Source organism: Opisthorchis viverrini (genome assembly GCF_000715545.1).
Source record: "Opisthorchis viverrini unplaced genomic scaffold opera_v5_401, whole genome shotgun sequence".
Taxonomy (NCBI): Eukaryota; Metazoa; Platyhelminthes; class Trematoda; order Opisthorchiida; family Opisthorchiidae; genus Opisthorchis; species Opisthorchis viverrini.
The window spans coordinates 396238-417854 of NW_008752061.1; the positions used below are offsets into that span (position 1 = coordinate 396238).

At 42.8% G+C, this 21617-nt stretch overlaps 2 protein-coding genes across 2 annotated transcripts in view; one reads left to right on the forward strand and one right to left on the reverse strand.

The window, feature by feature from the left end:
• The window catches only part of T265_10757 (hypothetical protein), a gene marked incomplete at both ends in the record, with an annotated part of 26295 nt that continues 4678 nt past the window's right edge, over positions 1-21617 (forward strand). Inside the window, one exon of the mRNA XM_009177222.1 lies at positions 1-64. Within this exon, the coding sequence (XP_009175486.1) occupies positions 1-64 (64 nt within the window). The remainder of the gene's footprint in view (positions 65-21617) is intronic.
• T265_15245 (hypothetical protein) overlaps positions 9616-21617 on the reverse strand; it is a gene marked incomplete at both ends in the record, with an annotated part of 19226 nt that continues 7224 nt past the window's right edge. The window contains 6 exons of the mRNA XM_009177223.1: positions 9616-9714; positions 11788-12038; positions 13682-13814; positions 15185-15439; positions 16704-16785; positions 17652-17749. Coding sequence (XP_009175487.1) covers positions 9616-9714; positions 11788-12038; positions 13682-13814; positions 15185-15439; positions 16704-16785; positions 17652-17749 — 918 coding nt within the window. The remainder of the gene's footprint in view (positions 9715-11787; positions 12039-13681; positions 13815-15184; positions 15440-16703; positions 16786-17651; positions 17750-21617) is intronic.

Genomic DNA, 21617 nt, shown 5'->3' on the forward strand with positions numbered 1-21617 from the left:
ATGTTTATGCGCGTGGAACGGGGCCGACTTACATCGAGCACAATTTTCAAGTCGCCCAAAAGAGGTAAGTTTGGATGAACCGCATGTGCGTCACCGCACAGAAATGTAAACACGGGCGAAACCGATTACCATGGGAGGAAGAGTACCTACCTAGGAACCGACCAATAAAACCCCAAGCGACAAAAAGAGCCGGTTTGCCAGATGCTTGAAACGACCGCCTACACAAATGATTGCCGCATACCCATATAAAGCGCACTACCGGTTTCTCCATTCTGGGTTCCATTGTATAGGCATACTAAGTGATGTTTAATTAAAGAATACTGATGATAGGAAAACGCAGACGAATACATCAAAGACCAAAAACGTCATTCAGTAGATAGCGTGTGACAGTTGGCCTACACGATTAAAAGATTAACCTGGGATTGACAAAAGATCATTTGCACTTGACAGTCATTCCGCGGTTGAAAAGACAAGTCAAAACGCAGACAACTCCCGCTATTTCCAGATTAGCCACGTCGTCAAGGAGACATTTCACGACATCGTCATGGATGTGGCAACCCATCATAAGCGAACGATACAGGGCTTGTCCAAGAGGGATGAGCTCACGTGTTACAAGGGAGTATTCGATCAATTCCAGGCGCACTGCTTCACAATTCAGCAGGTGAATAGACTTCGTGGTGCAAGCAAACGATGGTGCAAAATTTCTATACATTATGTTCCAGTGCATTCAGCCTTGGTATCACATAAGATGGGTATAAGTCCCAGAGTATTCAAATGACACTTATGCTAGGAGATTTCGGGGCAAATCTAGTACTCACATCACTAGCACTCTCGTCCATTTCTTGAAATCGGACGTTCATCCCGAAACGTGGTTTCAAAGGCGTGTGGGCTATTTTTGCAAGCAAGTTTATGTCTATGCCGTGATCACGAGAGCGAATCATAAAAGGTGGAAAGTGATGTGCATTATTCGGATTTATAAGCAATCGGAATTGTTCAGGAATAAGATGTCCGAATGCATGGAATGAATACAGCAACAGTGACGGCAGTTGAATAAGTCTTCCGAGTACAGTTCAGTTCAGCTCAGTTCAGTTCAGTTCAGTTCAGTTCAGTTCAGTTCAGTTCACTTAAGTTTATTTTAATGAAGTTAAGTTCAGATCAGCTCAGTTATGCTCCGTTCTGTTCAGTTTCCTTCAGTGAAGCTCAATTGAGTTCAGTTTAGAGTAGTACAGTTCAGTTAATATCAGTTAAGCTTGGATCAGTTCATGTTAGTTCAATTCAGGTAGGTTAGGTTCAATTAGTTTCACTCCTGTTCAGTTGAGTTGAGTTGAGTTCAATTCAGTTCGGTTCAGTCCAGTGCAGTTCAGTTGTGTTCAGTTCAGTAGACGTGACATCAGTTCAGTTCAATTCAGTTCAATTCATTTCAATTCATTTCAGTTCAGTTAAGTGTTTAGCTCGTCGGAAATGAATGAAGCCCTAGCTTGCCCTATCCGATCACCAGGGCAGTGTGATTGCTTTTTTACCGACGTGACACCGAACATTCTTTACGAAGTATTCGCGTGTTCAACACTGCTAAGGAATGTGGTGAAGCCCAATTTAGCCAGCAATTCTGGGTGAAGATCCTGGTATTTTTTACTCTAATCGAACGATTTCGAGGAAGATTTTCCGAACAAATCGGCGGAAGCTGGGCGATCACTGGCAAGTTTCGTTTGTTTAATAATCGCTGTGTAAACGCCCTAACTATTCACGTCTGCCGGAATTCGGAAAACTTAGTCGAACTCACCTTCGGAATCGGCGTGAAGAACCCGAAGATCTCCCTAATGACCGACCCATCAAAAGAAAATGGAAATCCGATTAGTAGTCATATCCTGCTGACTCTACAAAGAGGACTATTATTGAGTGGATCTCTATTACATCAAAAGAGACTGCAACCGGTTTGAGAGGTTTTGAGTTTTCGAATAGATACCGTCAATTTTTGAACTTTGTACAACAGGTTCAGCTGCTTACTCGGAATCATTTCGGGTGTCCATAAGAGGATTGGCCGTGGTTGCTACCAAACGGGTGGCTTGGTGACATCCATTTTTAGAAATTTTAGACCATCTTTGAAGGGAACTCTAATTTAGAGCGATTAGGACCTGTTTCTGGATGTGGATTTATGCTTCACTGAATATGATGTCTCTTGGAAATCGAATCACTATAGACTACTTACACTATTTGAGTAAGTGAACACTGGGTTTCGGTTTAGAATATCAGTTTCACGAGATCCACAGCGAGATAAGTTACCTCAATGCTGTGGTGAGAAGTTACTTGTCATGGCTTGGGGGAAATTCACATCGACATACACAGACTTCTCGAAGTCTCTTGCTTATCGTTACCTTTTCCTCGATTAAAGTGGCTGTTGCACACCCAATAACTCGTTTGCTGGTTAGATCGTCGTGGATTGCCAGACATCAGTTTACATCAGCTTCAGTTCTGGGATCACGGCTTTTGATCGACTTTTTCGCAGTGGTCATATATCACAGCTAAACCACCAAATAACGCCTACAGTAGCGTGACATACAGACTGAAGAGTTATCCCGCCTCGCCACAATGCGTGTATCGAATAAGAAAAATGATCCGGAGTTTGCAGATTCGAGGATGTACCCCATCCATTACAAAATAATGTGGCATTACGCATGAGGTTTGAAGCTAGCAAATCAGGAGCTCCATTAGACTCGGAGGTGCACGAAAACTTGTTCACCGTTACGAAATTGCCAGTTTCACTGGTTATTATTGAAAATCTAATCTCGTAAGTGAAACCATGAAGAACTGTTCATCCATATATATATNATATATATCCAGAATTGTGTTCACACTCATAGTGCTTCACTATTCTCAGCGTAGCACATATTTTCATCTGAGAAGCACAAATGAAAAACCAAATAATTTAGTGAGTTTATGGCTATGGTTGAAAAATAAGATCTTCAGTCTTGAGTTCCAGAATGGTTAAGGGAATGGGGAAAATATTTTATACGCGTGCCGTTTTGCTGCTAACATATATGTTGCCGTTGGTTGAAACAAATGTTGTCGCCCAATAAACGTGTGGCTATTCACAAACGTTTGCAGTTCGTGTCATCACCGAATATTATGGGATCACTCAATTTTGCCTATTGTTTTACTGCCGATCCACTGTGAATTTGATTGCCGGTCTCGTTACAATAACCAACGTCGATCTGAAAATATTGAATTAACCTAGGTTAACCTAAGCCCAAGACCGAAAATTCAACTTTATCCATGAAAGAACAGTGATTTCCCTCCAGGGACAAGGCATTCTTGTATAAAATTAGAATCTCTGTCAGAGAGGTGGACAAAATTACACGAATAAACGCCACTGAGAATATCATTATCCGGATGATCTTTATCCACGGATAAACCCCAAATACTAGTGAAAATCTGATTTGAACATTGAAAATGTCTGTGCAAAGTTTTAGAATTGGATGGAGTTTTTGAAGCCCCAACATCTCTCACAACCGTCGCAGATTTCTTTTGGAAACCAAATCAAGCTGGAGATGCCGCTGATGGCTGGCTCCCAGTGTCACTCGCATTTTTGTTGTGGCCCACTCCGGGTAGGTGTGAATGCATGCTTGGAGCTGTAGGCACTGAGAACGATTGTAGTGATCAAACACTAAGTCACTTACTAACCAACATTATTCTTATCTGCAGAGTATTCTACAAAGTTTTCCAATAAATCTTCGTTTTACAGCAGCGAAGCATTGATGTCATGCTGTCCCAGGCGAAGCTAATGGGAATGGGGTTGATGATGGTGATGACGGTGAAGATCACGATATGCCACCAGGACGAAGCATAACTGGTTGTGTTGTGTTGAGCACGCTTTCTCAAGGTGAAATGTTGGTTGAACATCCGTTGAATGTCGAATTCTAGTTGACATTCATGTCATAAACAAGCCTATTGGACAGGGCACAAAGTGAAAAGGAGAATTACGCGATACCGTTCTACAGAATCAGAACATGGAAAAATACTAACAATTTGTATGGTTTTGGACTTTCACTAAAAATTTTACCAAGCACACCAAACCTACAAAAGAAGTTTAGACTTCATCTCATTGCCTTCTGAAGTTCAAATTAGCTTAGGAAATCAAGATAACTCACTGGTTAAGGCATCCCTCTGGCAGTATGACCGCTGAATAACAAACGGTGCTGAGGCTGAATTACTTCTATATTTATCATAGTTTCAATATGAAACCTGATATTTATCACTCTGAATATCTGCGGATTATTTTCAACTGCAGTGTCCTGAGGATTGCACGGGTGAACCTAAGATATATCCTCTTCGCAAACAGAATCCATCAGAATCAAAGTGAGCACACATGTCGTTACAACTACCTGCCGAATGCTTTTTACTCGACCGTTCCAATCGCTGGAAAAACATGTAGAGAAATTGCCCACTCGGGTTACCATACAGTTTATTTCTCACCTGGTTGTTGATCTGCCCTTCAAGCGCAACAGTGGAATTTCCAAGGTTCCGTTACACATAGGCTTTCTGTGGTGTTAATGATTCATATGCCGGTGACAGTGAAATGTGTTTAACCTAACTGCGAAGCTGAGCAAACTGGTTGACTGTCATTTGGTAGACAGTGCAAAAGGGTTGCACACTTGTCCCCTATTCCTCAGAGATCGTTGTTGGAGGTGTTCCAGACGGATGATTCACAAGCTATGGGCTTCTACAGAAGGAAGGTTATATTGAATACGATTCTCCAAATAGGAACGTTTACCTGCTCCCATGCATTCTCAACACGTATTCTCCACCACACAAATCAATTCTTACCCAGAGCGGTCTTTTTATCATGCATTCATTTCCACTTTCGGAATGAATTGTGTACGAAAAAACCACAAACCTGAAGTGCACGGTGTAGAATTCGCCGGGCAATTTATTGTTCCTCCTTGTTTTTGGCCTGGTGTACAAGTGGGAACGGTGTTTGAAAGCGACGGCACCAAGTATACCCTGAAGTAATTTTATTGCCGATCTTTGCGTGCAAACACAACATGGAGGACACGACAATAGGCATGTAAACCGCAAGGGAATCAGAATGGTTGCTGCGGGTCACAACTGTGATTCCATTTCAGGCAATTAGCGTTAAATTATCTCCCATTTATTGGTCACATTTCGCTGTTTGTTGAGTGGCTTAACTCTTGTCCATACGTAATATCATAAGTTTTAAAACACAATCCAATGACCCTGGATTGCACGGACAAATAGATAGCTGGACTGGCCGCATGTAGATCAACAAAGCGGTTCCTAATGTGGCCTAATTTCGGCAAGTGAGATAACCATTCTCAGGGTCAAATCACAAAGGTGTATAGAGTATTGAAACATTTGTCAGCTGCTGAGGGCCATAACTCGTGGAGCTGGGATCTACACGACAAGCATCGGCATATATTTTCTCAGCCGACAAACTGTGGGTCCTCGTGGGATGCGATGCTTGTCATTGCTTCTCATCTTGGCAGTGTGCGCCGGCTTTATTGACTAGGTGGCTTCTCTGCTGGGACTGACCCAACATCTTCATACTCCAAACAATCTATAAGTAGATTGGAGTAAGAATAATTTCACAAGTTGATTGAAACTATTTTCTATGAAACTGACATTCAAGGGACCCATCAACCCGTAATTTTGCAACTTCGTTTCTGTGATTTTAGGATATTGTCGCTACATCCAGTCTAACGCAGAGCCAATCGCACTACTGATCAGCTTATTTTGGCCCAACGTTTACCTGGTTGTTCATTGGGAGGATCAAGGTGCGACAAACAGTCTGATCAAGTGGATGGTTTTCTCTTATAAAATGCAACAGATATTGTAAAGCAAAGCTGTTGAATTCTTCGAATGTGAGCATAAAAAGGTATTTTGGAAGTTTCAGCACATCAGAATTTTGGCATGATTCTACACAGGTTTACGTAATTCCCACATTCGGTATATCAACAGCCCTTTGAATTCGGGCATTTTTCGACACGTATCGGGAAAGTGCGACAATTCGGTGAATTGCCTTATTCGTCAGGGTGTTTATATATCTGACTTTTCACGCGTCAGTCATTTCAATAGGAAACAGGTGCGAATGTCAACGGTGGGCGATTAAATCATAAGTTCTAAGACGCTGGGCTGATTGACTACTTCAGGCTCCAATCAAAAACTACCTTTGCTGACTTTTTCACCTGCTCTCTGTGCGATTTTGGTGCGGTTTGAGGGTGTTGGTAGGTTTTCGGCATTCTTGAATAAGTTTCAAAATCTGACTTTCCTTGCACCGGGTTTATTGAGTCTTCATTCCCTCTGAAAAAGAGGATCGGGCATATAAAATTAGAAAGCTTGTATTCGGTGGATTTCATACATGTACGCAGGAAATTCGTTGTCCTCATCGTTTCGGAACCTTCATTCAGAATAACCTTCGAAAATGGATCTAGTCAGCGTGACTTCGTTCGCCCACGTGAAGTTGACGTCCAAATAATTTTGGCGCAATACGACACATCTACGGTAGTTCATATTTAGGAAACTTGTAAACAAAATAACCATTCGATTGTGGTATACTGATACGCAAAAAACAGACGGGTTAAGGTACGGCCTACATCTAGACAGGAGAATCGGCAATGTCAGGGTCGCGCTCGCACCCCCGACCCTCGGTCCAGTCTACTCTTCTGAGTACCGACAATCGTCATTTACGCTAGGTAACCTGCAGCCTACAAAAATAAAATGCCAATTAACATTTCTGCTTGTCTCGGGATTATCGATTGAGCCAAACATCAAATTTCTGCATACGGTGTTTAGAATTATCCGCATGTAATATAAGTTTTAGGTGATTTATCCCTGGGACAAAAACAACACCGCGAGTAATTTGCGCATATAGAGGGGTCAACCCACTCAACATTGGACAGAATCCTTAAATTTGGTTTACTTAACAATCCAGTTGAAAGAGAACAGTGAACAGGAGACAGTAATCTGGGTACTGTCGTGACTACTTAAGACAACGTTGGTGTGCAAATGAGAGTATTTGCATCCATCGAGCAAATCCGTTCCGTGAAATTAACCCTAGAACGCCCGGGACCTACGGAGTCTCCAGAACTCCACAATAATCTGAATGGTGAAGACAGCAAGCAGGCCAGCCAATCATTCAATCAATTCAACAAAAGCCGACGTGCGTTCATGCATGCCAAAGAAGCACGACCGTATGCGATCAGCGATCAGTCTTCTCACAGAATCACGGACGATTTTGTGTTCATTAACATCCTTTGGAAAGCCTGGATCTCTGTTAGATGGGGCACCTTGAGTAATGGGGGCCTTTGTGGTTTTGTGCTCGCACGCACCGACGCACTCGTTTGTTTGGATTATAGCTGTTGTGTAACCTTTTCGGTAAGTCCCTTCTAGCACCCTACACTGGCGGCGACAAACTGCCTTTACTGCTTATTTTTCCGTGTAACAGAACCACTCAGATTGCCGTTTAAGTTATGGCGTCGGCTGAATTCTTCTTCTCTGAATTTTTGCTTGCATGTCGTAGGGTGCCAGTGAATCGCCCTGGTGAATCACATTCCTTACAGTAGAAGAAAATGCTCACGCTAACGGCTGCTGACTCCGAAAAATCACAACACGGAAAGTTACCTGGACGTGTTATCCACCGTCCTCAGCCTCCTTATGGTCAGTGTCTTGCACTCAGATTAACTACCTACCAAATAGTGAATGACGACGTATTTCGTATTCCCCTCCACTGGAGGGGCTTTAATCCGGCTTCAAACATCTTTTACTTCAGTGCAGCGTACGACGCAAAAAATCCATCGCAGTCTGTGGGTTGACAGCTCTAGCCAACATTAGAAGGATTGCCCAGTACCGAATGATTTTGTACCTGAGATCCTAGAAACATATCTGCAGAACTTGTGAATCACCTGTTACAAGGTTTTATCCTGGTGCCGTTGATTCGTCTCCGATTTATTACCCTGCATTTTGCCATCGAACTTGCGCTTTATCCGAACGTCAGTTGTACGCCCATCTACTGAAACCCAGAAAGGGGAGACGGTAGAAGGCTACTGAAGAGTATTAAGCAAACTTTTATGTGGGCGGTCATTTCAAGAACAATCGTTTAGATTTTGTTGTGCATTAACCGTGTGGGCAACCGCTCCGTTTTATCGCTTGGCGTTTTATTGGTCCGTTACTTATCACGTATTGTTCCTCCTCTATTAATTTACCTCCTCGTTGTGTTGATTTCTGTGTGGAACTTGTAAATCAAACGTCACATTGTGTATAGTTGGTGGTGTTCATTCGTATTTCATTAATTCATGGGCAATTCCAATACAACCTCATGTTATATTTGGACGTTGAATTGTACGCCAATCTAATGAAACCCGAAGGGGGAGACGTGTAGTGAGCTGTTGAAAACTATTCAGCAAACGTTTAGGTATGCGGTTACTTCAAGACTATTTGAACATTCTTGAGTGTGTATCAACCGTGTGGCCAACAGACCTGTTGTGTCGCTTGGCGCTTTGATCTTCCCGTTCGTAGGCAGGTATTATTCCTCCCATGGTAATCGGTCCCTCTGTTGTGTTGAAGTTTTGTGCGGCATCGCGCATGGGGCGCATCCAAAACACCTTCTTTAGGGTAATTGGATAATGTGGTGTACAAGATACTCTAGCTCTGAGTCAGTCCGGTCCCTTGCGCGTAAACACGGGCAGTTCAATGAAACAGCAGCAGGCCGACAGTCTCGTGAGTGAACGACCGCCAAGCGGACACTCCATAACGAGTACCAGTCTGGTTGTTAGACAAACTGACACAGTCCCACCAGCTTCAACCAACTAGTCAGTGAAATTGAGACATGAAGTGTAAGAGCATATACAAAATCTTAGAAACCAAGTTTGCCAATGCATCTCTAGTACTGTTAGATTGGACAAGAGAAAATCTGGGTTTTGTTTCGACAGCCGATCCGAAATTTTGCTCACTTGTGTCATTTGGCTGGTCTATTTTACTCATCCTATACATCTGCCGTGTATTAATACGTCAGACTGGTGGAAGTATTTTGATGGGTTCACATGACCTGATGCCCGGACGGTTTTGCCTTAATTCCCGCGCCAGAACCGAAAGAATTCTGGACTTTCAGTCCGATGCGGAAACACCACCCCCGTCTTCTTACGGTAGATGAACACGATACGGACCGGCCTCAATTCATTTTATTTTGGCAAAACCGCACGGAGGACTGCGTGTCCAATGAAGTTCTGACTGGGTGTATGAGAAGTTATGCAAATTCGACTGGGCCTGGTCTCTAGTCCGGTTAGAAATTGCAATTTGAGCAGTGTGTTTCAGTCGACAGAACTCGAAAACTGTCCTAACTGTTTTGATCGACCAGCCCATTATTATTCGTCTTGTAAATATGTCGGGCAATATTGCGCCAGATTTGTAAAAGAGTCTTGATTAGTCCACAATACCTGAGAATCCGGACGGTTTTAACTAAATTCCTTCGGTCTATACCGATCGATATCTTGACCGTCAGTTTGATGGAAAAACCCATGTCTTCTAACGGTAGAAGAACAGAATAAGACCGGTTGCAATTCATTTTGTTTTGGTAGAATCACACAACACGGTGCGTGTCCGTTAGGAGCAGACGCTGTAGAAAGACTCGATGAGGATTTCGGCCTCATATCCGGCTTTGCGCAGCTCCATCAGATGAGTTAAGTACTGAATCACCTCGACGACCTGAAGAAAAGAGATAAAAGAATATCAGTTGGTAAATCTGTGTAGGCATGGAAACGAAAATACCACCACGCATACGACGGACCGAGACTATGCATGAACAACACAGGTTTGGACCAGTGCCTGGGGGTGTTATCAAAAGAACAGGAAATTGTGTTCACACAAGATTCACCTTAACGTACACAAACAGAAGTCAGCATTCCAGAGAAAGTGTGCCAACTACGCCAAAGATTATGGAATATTGTCAGTGAGGCACCATGAAGGTTGAGCAGATACTAGGCCCGAGATTAGAAAAATACTTATGGGAGGTGTTGGCGACTGTCAGCATATCTGAATTTGGACATTTCGTATTGTCAGTGAGGCACCATGAAGGTTGAGCAGATACTAGGCCCGAGATTAGAAAAATACTTATGGGAGGTGTTGGCGACTGTCAGCATATCTGAATTTCGGACATTTCGAAGCGCCTTGATATGAACTCCTCCACTGCTAACAGACACCACGGAAAAGTCTCTAGCTACGTGGCAGATGCGTGAAACTCTGTGGGCTCCTCGAAACAGAAGGTCGACGAGAAATCAGGAAGTGCGCTCACCGTGTGAGACCCGAGGATGACATGACTGGTCCTGAGCAGCTTTGAGCAACCATTTGAAAAGTTCAGTTTAGGTTGCCAATCCGGGACTGCAGGTAATGAGATATTTGAATTGGAAAGGAACGTCCATATTAAGATAGGATTCTGGTTGCCACAGCTGTCAATCGTAAATGTGAAATAACGGAAACCTATCGAGATGGTTTTAAGAAATGTGAAATGATCCAGACAAACTGGCTTGTTGATAATCCAACGCATTACTAAAAGCTATTCACACAAACAGGGAAGCGTGCGGGTTATTCTGGGCTCACCTGTGCTCTCCAGTGAGCATCTTCTGTAGAGAATGGCTTTGAGGGGTTACATCAACAGGTCTTCGAAACAATGAAACCATCACACACAGACAAAATGCAATAGAAATACCCATATAAACATGAGCTCCTCATTCCACGGTTTTGTTTGAGCTGTCTAATGTTTGAAGGCCGATTTGTTCGGAAAATCTTCCTCGAAATCGTTCGATTAGAGTAAAAAATACCAGGATCTTCACCCAGAATTGCTGGCTAAATTGGGCTTCACCACATTCCTTAGCAGTGTTGAACACGCGAATACTTCGTAAAGAATGTTCGGTGTCACGTCGGTAAAAAAGCAATCACACTGCCCTGGTGATCGGATAGGGCAAGCTAGGGCTTCATTCATTTCCGACGAGCTAAACACTTAACTGAACTGAAATGAATTGAAATGAATTGAACTGAATTGAACTGAACTGATGTCACGTCTACTGAACTGAACACAACTGAACTGCACTGGACTGAACCGAACTGAATTGAACTCAACTCAACTCAACTGAACAGGAGTGAAACTAATTGAACCTAACCTACCTGAATTGAACTAACATGAACTGATCCAAGCTTAACTGATATTAACTGAACTGTACTACTCTAAACTGAACTCAATTGAGCTTCACTGAAGGAAACTGAACAGAACGGAGCATAACTGAGCTGATCTGAACTTAACTTCATTAAAATAAACTTAAGTGAACTGAACTGAACTGAACTGAACTGAACTGAACTGAACTGAGCTGAACTGAACTGTACTCGGAAGACTTATTCAACTGCCGTCACTGTTGCTGTATTCATTCCATGCATTCGGACATCTTATTCCTGAACAATTCCGATTGCTTATAAATCCGAATAATGCACATCACTTTCCACCTTTTATGATTCGCTCTCGTGATCACGGCATAGACATAAACTTGCTTGCAAAAATAGCCCACACGCCTTTGAAACCACGTTTCGGGATGAACGTCCGATTTCAAGAAATGGACGAGAGTGCTAGTGATGTGAGTACTAGATTTGCCCCGAAATCTCCTAGCATAAGTGTCATTTGAATACTCTGGGACTTATACCCATCTTATGTGATACCAAGGCTGAATGCACTGGAACATAATGTATAGAAATTTTGCACCATCGTTTGCTTGCACCACGAAGTCTACTCACCTGCTGAATTGTGAAGCAGTGCGCCTGGAATTGATCGAATACTCCCTTGTAACACGTGAGCTCATCCCTCTTGGACAAGCCCTGTATCGTTCGCTTATGATGGGTTGCCACATCCATGACGATGTCGTGAAATGTCTCCTTGACGACGTGGCTAAGCTGGGAGAATCGATTGGAATAGTTTCGTGAGATTATCGATAAACTATAAAATATTTCTCGCACATCTAAGCGGACCATGTTTGATTTTCGGGTGACTTAAAAAACGATTCCATAATACTATATAGACTAACGTTTACCTGCTCCCATGCATTCTCAACACGTATTCTCCACCACACAAATCAATTCTTACCCAGAGCGGTCTTTTTATCATGCATTCATTTCCACTTTCGGAATGAATTGTGTACGAAAAAACCACAAACCTGAAGTGCACGGTGTAGAATTCGCCGGGCAATTTATTGTTCCTCCTTGGTTTTGGCCTCCATCAGGCGTCAAAACGTTAAAATCAAATGTGCCAGAGAAGGAGATTTTCTATCTACAGCGTTCGGCTTGAACGGAGAAAACAATTGTGCTGCATTTAAAGTTAGCATGAGTTTTGTCAATGCTGACTGGGAGAATGTTTATCTCAGGCTAATCACTATTGAGGAGAAACTACCCGATATACCTACCTATCTTCTTCAAGTGAACTGCTGTGCGGATTATGAGGTATTTGAAATGGTGACATACGTACAGGATATGGTAGGATTTCCGTTGTAACAACTGCCTATCGTGAATGTGGGGGAAGAGAAACCGATCGAAATGGTCTTGGGAAATCTGAAATCAGTTGGGCAACTTGGTTTCTTGATAACCCACCAAAGTTATATAAGTTATTTATCCGTACCGGGTTCGTTTTCAACCATCCTCCACCATTAGATCATGTCCTACGAAACCAGCCGGACCAGTATAATACCTGTTCGTTTCAATGGAGTTGCTCTCTACAAAATGGTGAGGTGGATTCCAAGAACGCCATCACTAAGGATGGATAACCTCAGACTTGCTTACGCTCCCACTTGCAGTTGTGTGCCAACAGTGATCAGCAATTTTGTCGTTGAAGTGCATTCTTTTGTCTGGACTGCAGATTTCGGAGGTTCAGACAAAAGAGCGAGTGGATCACCATCAAGAAAGTATGAAATAGTGAGCTGTATAATCGACGAACTGATACTGTAACTCACAGAAACATGACGCTCCAAGAATTCGTAAACGAACAATGTGAATTGAAGGTCGCTAAAAATTCTCTGAGGGAACACCATGGATTTCACTTTTCTGAGGATCAATTAGAAAGGCGCAGCCATTGAATTTCCCTAAATCATAATCACTTCGAGAAATCAGACTGGATGGAGCTCATCAAACATCAGTCCTTCCAAATTACATCAGTCTGTAGATATATAGCATGATTTTCTCTGGTAAGACCTCCGTCAGAAGAGACGACTGACGGGATCGGTCACTTCACCGGTATTATAACTGTTGTTTGATCCGTGGAAGTGTACTTTTTATAAGATACTCACGATTCATTCATAATTCACAAACACGGTATCCACCCGGGAATGGTGGTTGTTTCAAAGGGACGCCATATATCACAGGTGTTGCGCCGATATTGCGTTGCTTCTTCTAACCAGCTGAGACACGTTCAGCAGCAGAGGTGACATTAATCAATGAAGGTGGGGTGTTGCCCGCCATCTGGCTAAAAGCTTCTCGCAGATGACCAGGTACTACCTGTAGTCTAGGATTACAACAGAACATTGATGAACCATGCTTGCAACTTCTTTTTGATGCACCGGCTAGTGCGGTATTTCAACCGAATTGTGAGGGATGATATCCCGCAGGAGCCCCAAGATTGTCAGCCTAAAATGACGCTACGTACTTCCCACATCTGAAGGAAGAATATCGTGGAAGATAGAGCCAGAGAAGCGAGCATCCATGTAGAGCACCATATGTTTGTACATTTTGTTTGCATACATGTAGACGAGAATCTCGCTGAACTCCGCGGCATCGAGCTGTCGCAAGGCATGAAAGAAAATTCGTATGGGCTCGAACGATTATAGCTGAACGAGTATTGAGTTATTGAAAATACTGTCCACTAGGGTCAGTTGAAGCACAATGTTGAGTGTGTCTAGCGTAGTCCTCTTGTGCATATAAGTGAGCACCCTGTTGAACGTTATTTGTTGGCATGGAATATCAGTGTCACCATGTTCCCTGTAGTGTAAGTAATCTATCCTGGTGACGGTCAGTAAATCTCCCTTGGAAAGGGCACGCAAGGACCAATGTTAGAGCGAATAAGCGTGCAGTCGCAAAATCAGAATAATGAGTGGCCGGTTTGAGCGACTCATTTCCGAATGTCAATTTTACGGTCATCCACATCCGTAAGTCACATTTCCACATCTCATCCCCAGAGGTCGACTAGATAGGTTTCATTGCATAATAAGAATGACTGTAACGAATAAAAGCCATATGAATGCCCTCAGCACAAATAATCCTTATTAGAATGCGGCCTTTATATAAGCGAATTGCAGCATAAGTCTTGTACTGCTTGTTACACAAGCCAATCTTTGGAGGGAATCACGAAACTTTAGAGTGTTTTCATTCAACATTGAAAACTTCCAAATGAAAGCTCACTACTAACACACTGTAATTATTACAGAATTAACGATGATTCACACGGTGAATGCATTTAAATAGTGGGTTGTCACTCGACCAGGTAGTCACCAGTGATGTGGATCTCTTGCTTGAAGAATGAGGGACTAAGTGCGGATAAGTCGGGACATCTGTTAGCCGCCCGTGGCCGAACGGTTAAATTTTGCAACTTATAAGCGCACAAATGATGATTGCAATAAGGATAGAACATTCGTACGTTCCTTCAAGTCTTTCCATCTAACGCCGGCTTCTCACATAGAGATACAAAGCCTCTTCATATTACCAAAGATTCGCGTTGTCACTCTGCAATTACGTAAAATCATCTCGATGTTTTTAGGAGAATTTCGGCGGACGCGTTCTCTGTAACATTCTGCTTATCATCTACGCCTAATGAGCCACCGAATACGACCAGCTTCATTGTTTATTGAATCCAGCTTTGTTTGGCAGTCCAAATGAGTCAAGCGCAAAATTATGTGAGTTGAGCGATCTTGTAATACAAAATACGTGTGATGTCGCCATTTAAAGCACCTGGTCGAGACCTTCCAATTTTGTGTTGGACCTGTCCAAACCACATGGATTCTGTTTCATTTTTCGGTTGACATGTACGCCAGTTGTAACTATTACCGATAACAACGCGTCAAGATTTGTCCATCTAGGCTTCTTCAGTGTGTTCACAATTGGACCTCCGTTTGAAAACCTATAACCTTTGTAAAAAAAACTTAACAAAACTTACTGCTCCACTTGGGAAGGAAATACTGGGAACCCCATCATGGCCAGTGTAATAGATGAAGATGTTGTCATCAGGACCGCTGTTAGTAAACAGGAAGGTTACGGTTGTCTTGAAGGGTGGTTTTGGATGGCGCCATCGCGCACGAGAAGGCACGACAAGAAGCCCTGGAAATGAATACCTGATGATAATATTCCCCAAATATACGGGGTTCGTCAAACGTTGCAGAAACCGAGTTGTACCGTAAGCGGCCTTGTCCAACTGATGATTAAGGATAAAAGAAGTTTCACAATTTCTATACGCTTTATTCGTTGAGCACCTAACACGAATGGAGTGAAAGTATAGCGAACACGCAGGCTGGAACACTGATTTTACACAATACTTGGTGTAAGGAGTAGTTAATGTAACTCCCACTAGTCTGCTAGTTACGTGACCCCATAAATCTGGGAATGGAAAATCGATTCTTTGAACGTCTGTTGGTCTATTATTGTATCTTGACCATGCAAAAATACGCACATCTGAATAGGTTCGACACTTATTAGTAATGGTGCTTGATGCCTATGACGTGATGAAAACCCATTGTCTGAAATTGATCAACCGGGTCTCCCCTGGACTGATATCTGAGAGCTTTACTTAAAAAAAAGATTTTGTACCACAAAAATATTAAACGCGCAATTCTTTATCCGAAAACGCTGACCTGGAAAACTAGAAGTCTGGATATGATCAGAAAATACATCAAAAATATCAACTTCCATGGTCTCACCTTTTCAACACCCTCTTCCCTTCTGTTCAAGTTTCTTATCGCCTGTCAATACTTTCCACGAAGATATCCGGTTTGACATGCTGAAACAGATAGGCACGCATAATGGAATATTTCTGTGACAATAGTGTTCCCCACACTTATTCAATTCGCGGTAACCATCCATTTGCAATCTACCAAACAGTTGACACTTAAGATATGCCCTCTAGTGTCATTCAGACTACCTTCTGACGGTCAATGAATACTGAAATCTGAAAACGTAAATGTTGGTCTGTATGCCGCACGGGGCAGTTTGATCGGGCAGGTTGCCAAGAGGAGCTTTGATAGGTACCAATTGCCAGCCTTTATCCGGTGTTCATAGAGAGCGTTTTGCAAGTGGTGCATCCAGGGGGCACCACAATTTCGAGCTTACACTTCATAAACGACGCGCTGCATCTGGTTTCGGACACCGACACACGCAGCAAACCCCTAGTGGTTCTTTTGACAACAGCGGTAGCTTGAAAAGTTCAAATCGAGAACGACGCTTTGAAGATACCGCTTGATAGTTCGCAAGAAATAGATTGAACTCAGTCGTGGGCTGCTTGTTAGATTTCTACGATCTTATGCGTAATGTTCGTTCAAGTAAATCCACCATTCTTTAACGGTCGGTCTGCCCTAGGGACATTATTTTGTTGTGACATGCAGTTTCATGCTACCTGCACCTTGGTACACGGTGATTTGACGCGAAAATTCGTTCGGTTTACGTGCGCTACAACACGGGCTTACTTTTCCACGGTAGTCAATTACCACACCCTTGTACACATCTTCGTGCTCGTAATCATTAAAGACTTTACCTTTAACTGGATTTCTGGAGTAAAAGAATGAAATTAAGAGTGAGTTTTTCTGGAAGAAATTAACCCGTAGGTGGAACCGAAAGAAACGAGTGACCAGTCTAGTTCTGCTTGAATTCGGTCGCCGGGCTTGTTGTTGGATAAATTTTCACGACCGTGAGTGCTCTTTATATCATAAACGTTTCACTAAGTGTTAAGTAACAATCTTTAAAGCTGTAATCAAGTAGGAATCCTACGATGATCCCAGTGAGTATACAACTTAGAACACTATAAATTCAACTTTTAGTTAAAGATACAGCGAAACACCACCAGGTGTAGATTTTGTGGACATATCCTCACCCAGAGCCAGTGAATGAGCAATAAACTACTTAGGATTTTCACAAGATCCAAGCAAGAACAAACTCCTTATGTCTTTCAAATGTTTCTCTTTCTTATCCTAGCAGTCGGTTGCATTACAAACTGATAGGCTCACCAGATTGTCTGCTTAAAACTTGCTCCAAATCGTCTGTTGGCGGATTCGTTCAAACGGCATCGAGCTATCAATGTCAATTTCTGGTTAGTGACAAATGAAACGTGCTTGAAACGTGCTATTCACAGGCAAGGATATTCCAGAATGGTTGAGATGTGATCTGGTATTGATTGTGCTGATTACATCAGGGTGCTATAACGTTTACGGTCATGAAAAGGCATGAGTGAAAAAGAATTCAAGGTACATCTGCAACGTCGGACGAAAGCGCATAAATATTTGCAACCCGAATTCCTCCATGAATTATATCCCTGGAAATAACAGACCACAAATGAAACAACTTTCAAACCAAACTACGAGACATGATTTTTACAGTCTATTTGCTGTCAGATGGCAAAAAATAAACGAGATTTTCACTTCAGATGCTTTGCAATATCGTCGTAGGCAAAGGTAATTATATTTTCCGCTGGAATTTTATTTGCACCCAAGACGTAATAGGCGTGATAAATGTTCGCCTGAAGGAAAATACGAATGATTGGTGAGTTAGTGATAACAGGCAGAGGCAAAAGAAGGCACACAGAGTGACTAGAATCATGCATATTTGGTGGAGTGGCAATTCTTTCAAAAGCATTTAGATGCATTATCACTAACCAATAAATTGAATGTAACACACTCACTTGTGTTCCCGTTGATCAGTTGCGTGAATTTGGGCACGGCAGCTAACTACTCAGATATTCGGCCGTCGCGGAGCTGAAATACATTGTTTGGGATTTTCAATCGAGATTTTATCCTTTAGCTGATGCCGGAACCTCGGGTTCACTATACACTTCATTGATCTTTATTGAGAATTATATGTAATGCACATTTCGGGCTTCACTGGAGGGACTCCAACCCTCTATCTCCCGACAATCAATTGAAGGCTGAATCACTCGGCCACGAGGAGGTGATCAGTGTTACGATTAGCTAGCGCTCCACCTTACGTGAGAACGTGGTTTGATGGGGATTCCTCCAAGAAACGAAAATACCTCAAATCGTCGTATGTACGGTTAATCCAAATTTATTTTCACTAGTGTTTCGCTGCATTGGGTTTATCAGTTTCTTGGGACACCATCACACGACACAAGTTTCCTTCACGACTAGTACATCAGGCATCACAGAATGCTTTCGTGATAATCTCCTCAAAGCCGTTTTTCATATGCCACTGTGAATAATAAAATTTCGTTAAAATGGCGTAAATTTGGTGCCGAAATTTAACCCGAAAGTGCATTGCTGATTCTTTCGAAAGTGAGTGATTCAAATGGGTGAAAGTGATGCAAATCCACGCCTGGATAGTTTCCACGGTCGTCAATCTCCATCAGCATCAAATCTCATCGCAAATAGCTATTTATCCGGAAAGAAAAAAAATCAAACGAGATTTTACATCACAGCGATAAGTTCTCCCATGAGGATGAAACAGTGGTGATTGTTCTAGCAGCTGATTGAGAGGAGGATGCGGAGGGTTCCTTATTGAGTCCTACACGATTTCCTACAGCTCTCTGATTGTGCTGTTTCTTTCTTAGAGTTTCCTTGGATGCATCTTGCTCCTAGTGTTTCGTTAACTAATTGACGGATGCTGGTCATCTCTTGACCAGCAGCGTGTCTAGCTTAGAACTGCGATCATTCTAATTACCACGGATAACCCTTTTTGTCTTGGAAGATGTTTCTTCTACGACCCTTCTACATGAAACCAACTCCTGAAAGAACTCAAAGCATGTTCCTGTTCTCCTGTTATCAGTATTGTCACTCGAAATGAAACTATGCTTCATCTGGATCTATCAGAGAGAAATTGAACCTCTTAAAGCCTTTCGGTTGATGCACCTCAAAACCCACTGAGCAGTGTGTATGCGACATTCACAGAACCTTTCATAACTGGTTGGTTATTGGGTAGAATCGATTCATGTTCAGGGTTGGAATTTCTCCTGTGACTTTCTGCACCATCCACCACCAATCTGAAAATCTACCAGTGCAATTGGGCTCTTGGTAGTCGAAGACACCAAGTTACCTTTTCTATCTCCGGGTGTTTCACTGTAACACCGAGCACCACTGATGGGACATGCAAGTAGTCTGGAGCACTCTTGAAGCTTCGCGCCGCGTCAAATTGAAGATGAATTCTATTACGGAATTTGTGGAAACGCTTTGCGGTGTCCTTATGAAATGGCGTAATTTTCACTTTCCCAAGACTCTTGAGAATGTTCGTTTTCAAAAACTTTGAGCCAATTAGACGCTTACTTTTGTGATTAATAATTTTAACTCCTCAGTTGGTGGTTGCCAATGAACGACTCCGCGGTGGAGGGAATTTACTCCTTACACTGATAGTATCACAGCTGAAATACAAGCAACGATTGCAAGCCTACAAGTGACCACATGTCGAATCGGCCGCGATTGGTGACATCAACCCGGTTGCCCTGTCCGCTGTATCCCAAAAACGAGTACCACCGAAGCCTTCCTTCCTTCCTTCTACTCCATATCTCCGGTATTTTCACTTTCCTAAACCCGGTGGCGGCGACGTCCACGTGGACCCTTTGTTATTATCTGAGGGATCCTTTTGCCTTTCATTGACGTCAACTGCAATATCCGCGGTCAGCACGTTTGCCAAAGCCTCAGGTACTACGAAATTATTCTTCAGTCATTCTGTCAATCTTAGGCAGGCTGTACGGTATGCCTTTTCTCTGGACGACTCGCCTTCTGTTTTTTTCCACATCCCACCAGCGTTGTTGAAATGATCATTCCATGGGCTTGCGCCCGCTTCTACTTACTCTCACAGAGAATGTTTCATTGATGCCTTCACAGGTAATTTTAAAGGTGTTCTGACTGCCCTGTATCGGCGAGATAAGGTCCCGTATAACATTGGGGTTATCGAAGTCATGAGTGCACAAGTGGACAGAATCAGCGCATCTACGTCTCATTTGAGCGGGTACAGAACCGGAGTTGAAATGCACAGACCACGGCGGACAGCTGAAGTAGCTACGTGTCCAATACGGGCGGAAGTAACTTCTGGAACAACCGAAGACACTCTGTCGTATGGCGCTCCATCATACAAGCCAAACTGCAACACCGACAGCCCACATCGACATTAGCTAAATGTGGCGTCGGTCGTTGTGCAACATCTGTATAAACACGTATCAAACGCTTTTTCGTTGCTGATTTGTGTTGCACGATTGTTGTGCTTGAATGATGAGCACACCTCAGCTAACCATTGAGGGGCATTTGAAACCTAACGTTAAACAAGCCTACCTGAACGAATATCGACGTCCCTACCGGACATGGCAACTTCTGCCGTTGAATCCTACTGCAAGGTGCTGTAGGCAAGATGCTGGGGCACTTTGCTTGTGGAATGGTGCAACAAACTAGATGCGAGTTTTGGATAATGGACACCAATCTAAATTTCTTCGAAAGTTATACAGGATTTTCTACAGGTAGAGGTGTTATTAACAACGTAGACCAAACCAACTCGAAATAACTTCAACTGAACATGGCATTGGAATAGCTTGTCGCTGTTTGTCTAACTGAACTGCTTTCTGCGGGCGGAAGAAACAGTCTCAACAATCTAAGTTGATTCGATAAGGCCCTAAGTGAGTGTATCTGTCCCCGGGGAATTAGCTTAATTTCCGTTGTGACGAGAATATTTCTTGCACCTACTTGATATCGTTTCAAGACGGAGTTTTAAGACGTGACCTAAGAACACGAAGTGGTGTTCCAGGCTTTCAGGAGTTGTGTGGAACACGGCTTCAAATTTCGTCAAGCTCAGAACGATGATATGCGTACACACCAGATCTTAGTATGCAGATCTTTGAATACAGACACACGCAATATGCGTTACCGTTTCACACACGATTTTCATATAACTCTATAAAATTGAGGTACGGGCGGATGGTCAAAATTAATCAAAGTAGAGTCCCATATGTTTGTTTCAAATGCACGCTACTTGATTTTACCAATAGGATAGAATTATCTGCTCATGTAGCCTAGACATTCTGGTGATTTCTTAATGAATCTGTTTGGCGTAACAACTGTTGTCACTGCTGGGCGAGTGGGCTTTGTTGAGATTTCAAAGACCCATTTTGTTAATCAGGTCACTCTAACATATGATACTGCGGATTCCGGGAGCGAATCTCAAGTAGGATAAATCTTCAAACCAAAGGTAGAAGTTTTATGGTGGTCGACGAATTCCCAGGATTTTTTTCACTTTATAGAAGATCATACCTTCCACTTGCACGCAGAGATTTCAACATCATCGTCATCAACATCATTGTCGGCTGTAGGAACCGGGTATTTGTCGTACCCCAGTTGTAGCTGCCGCGGTTTGCTTCACCGATGATTTGAGGGGGATAGTGTCGGTCTGCC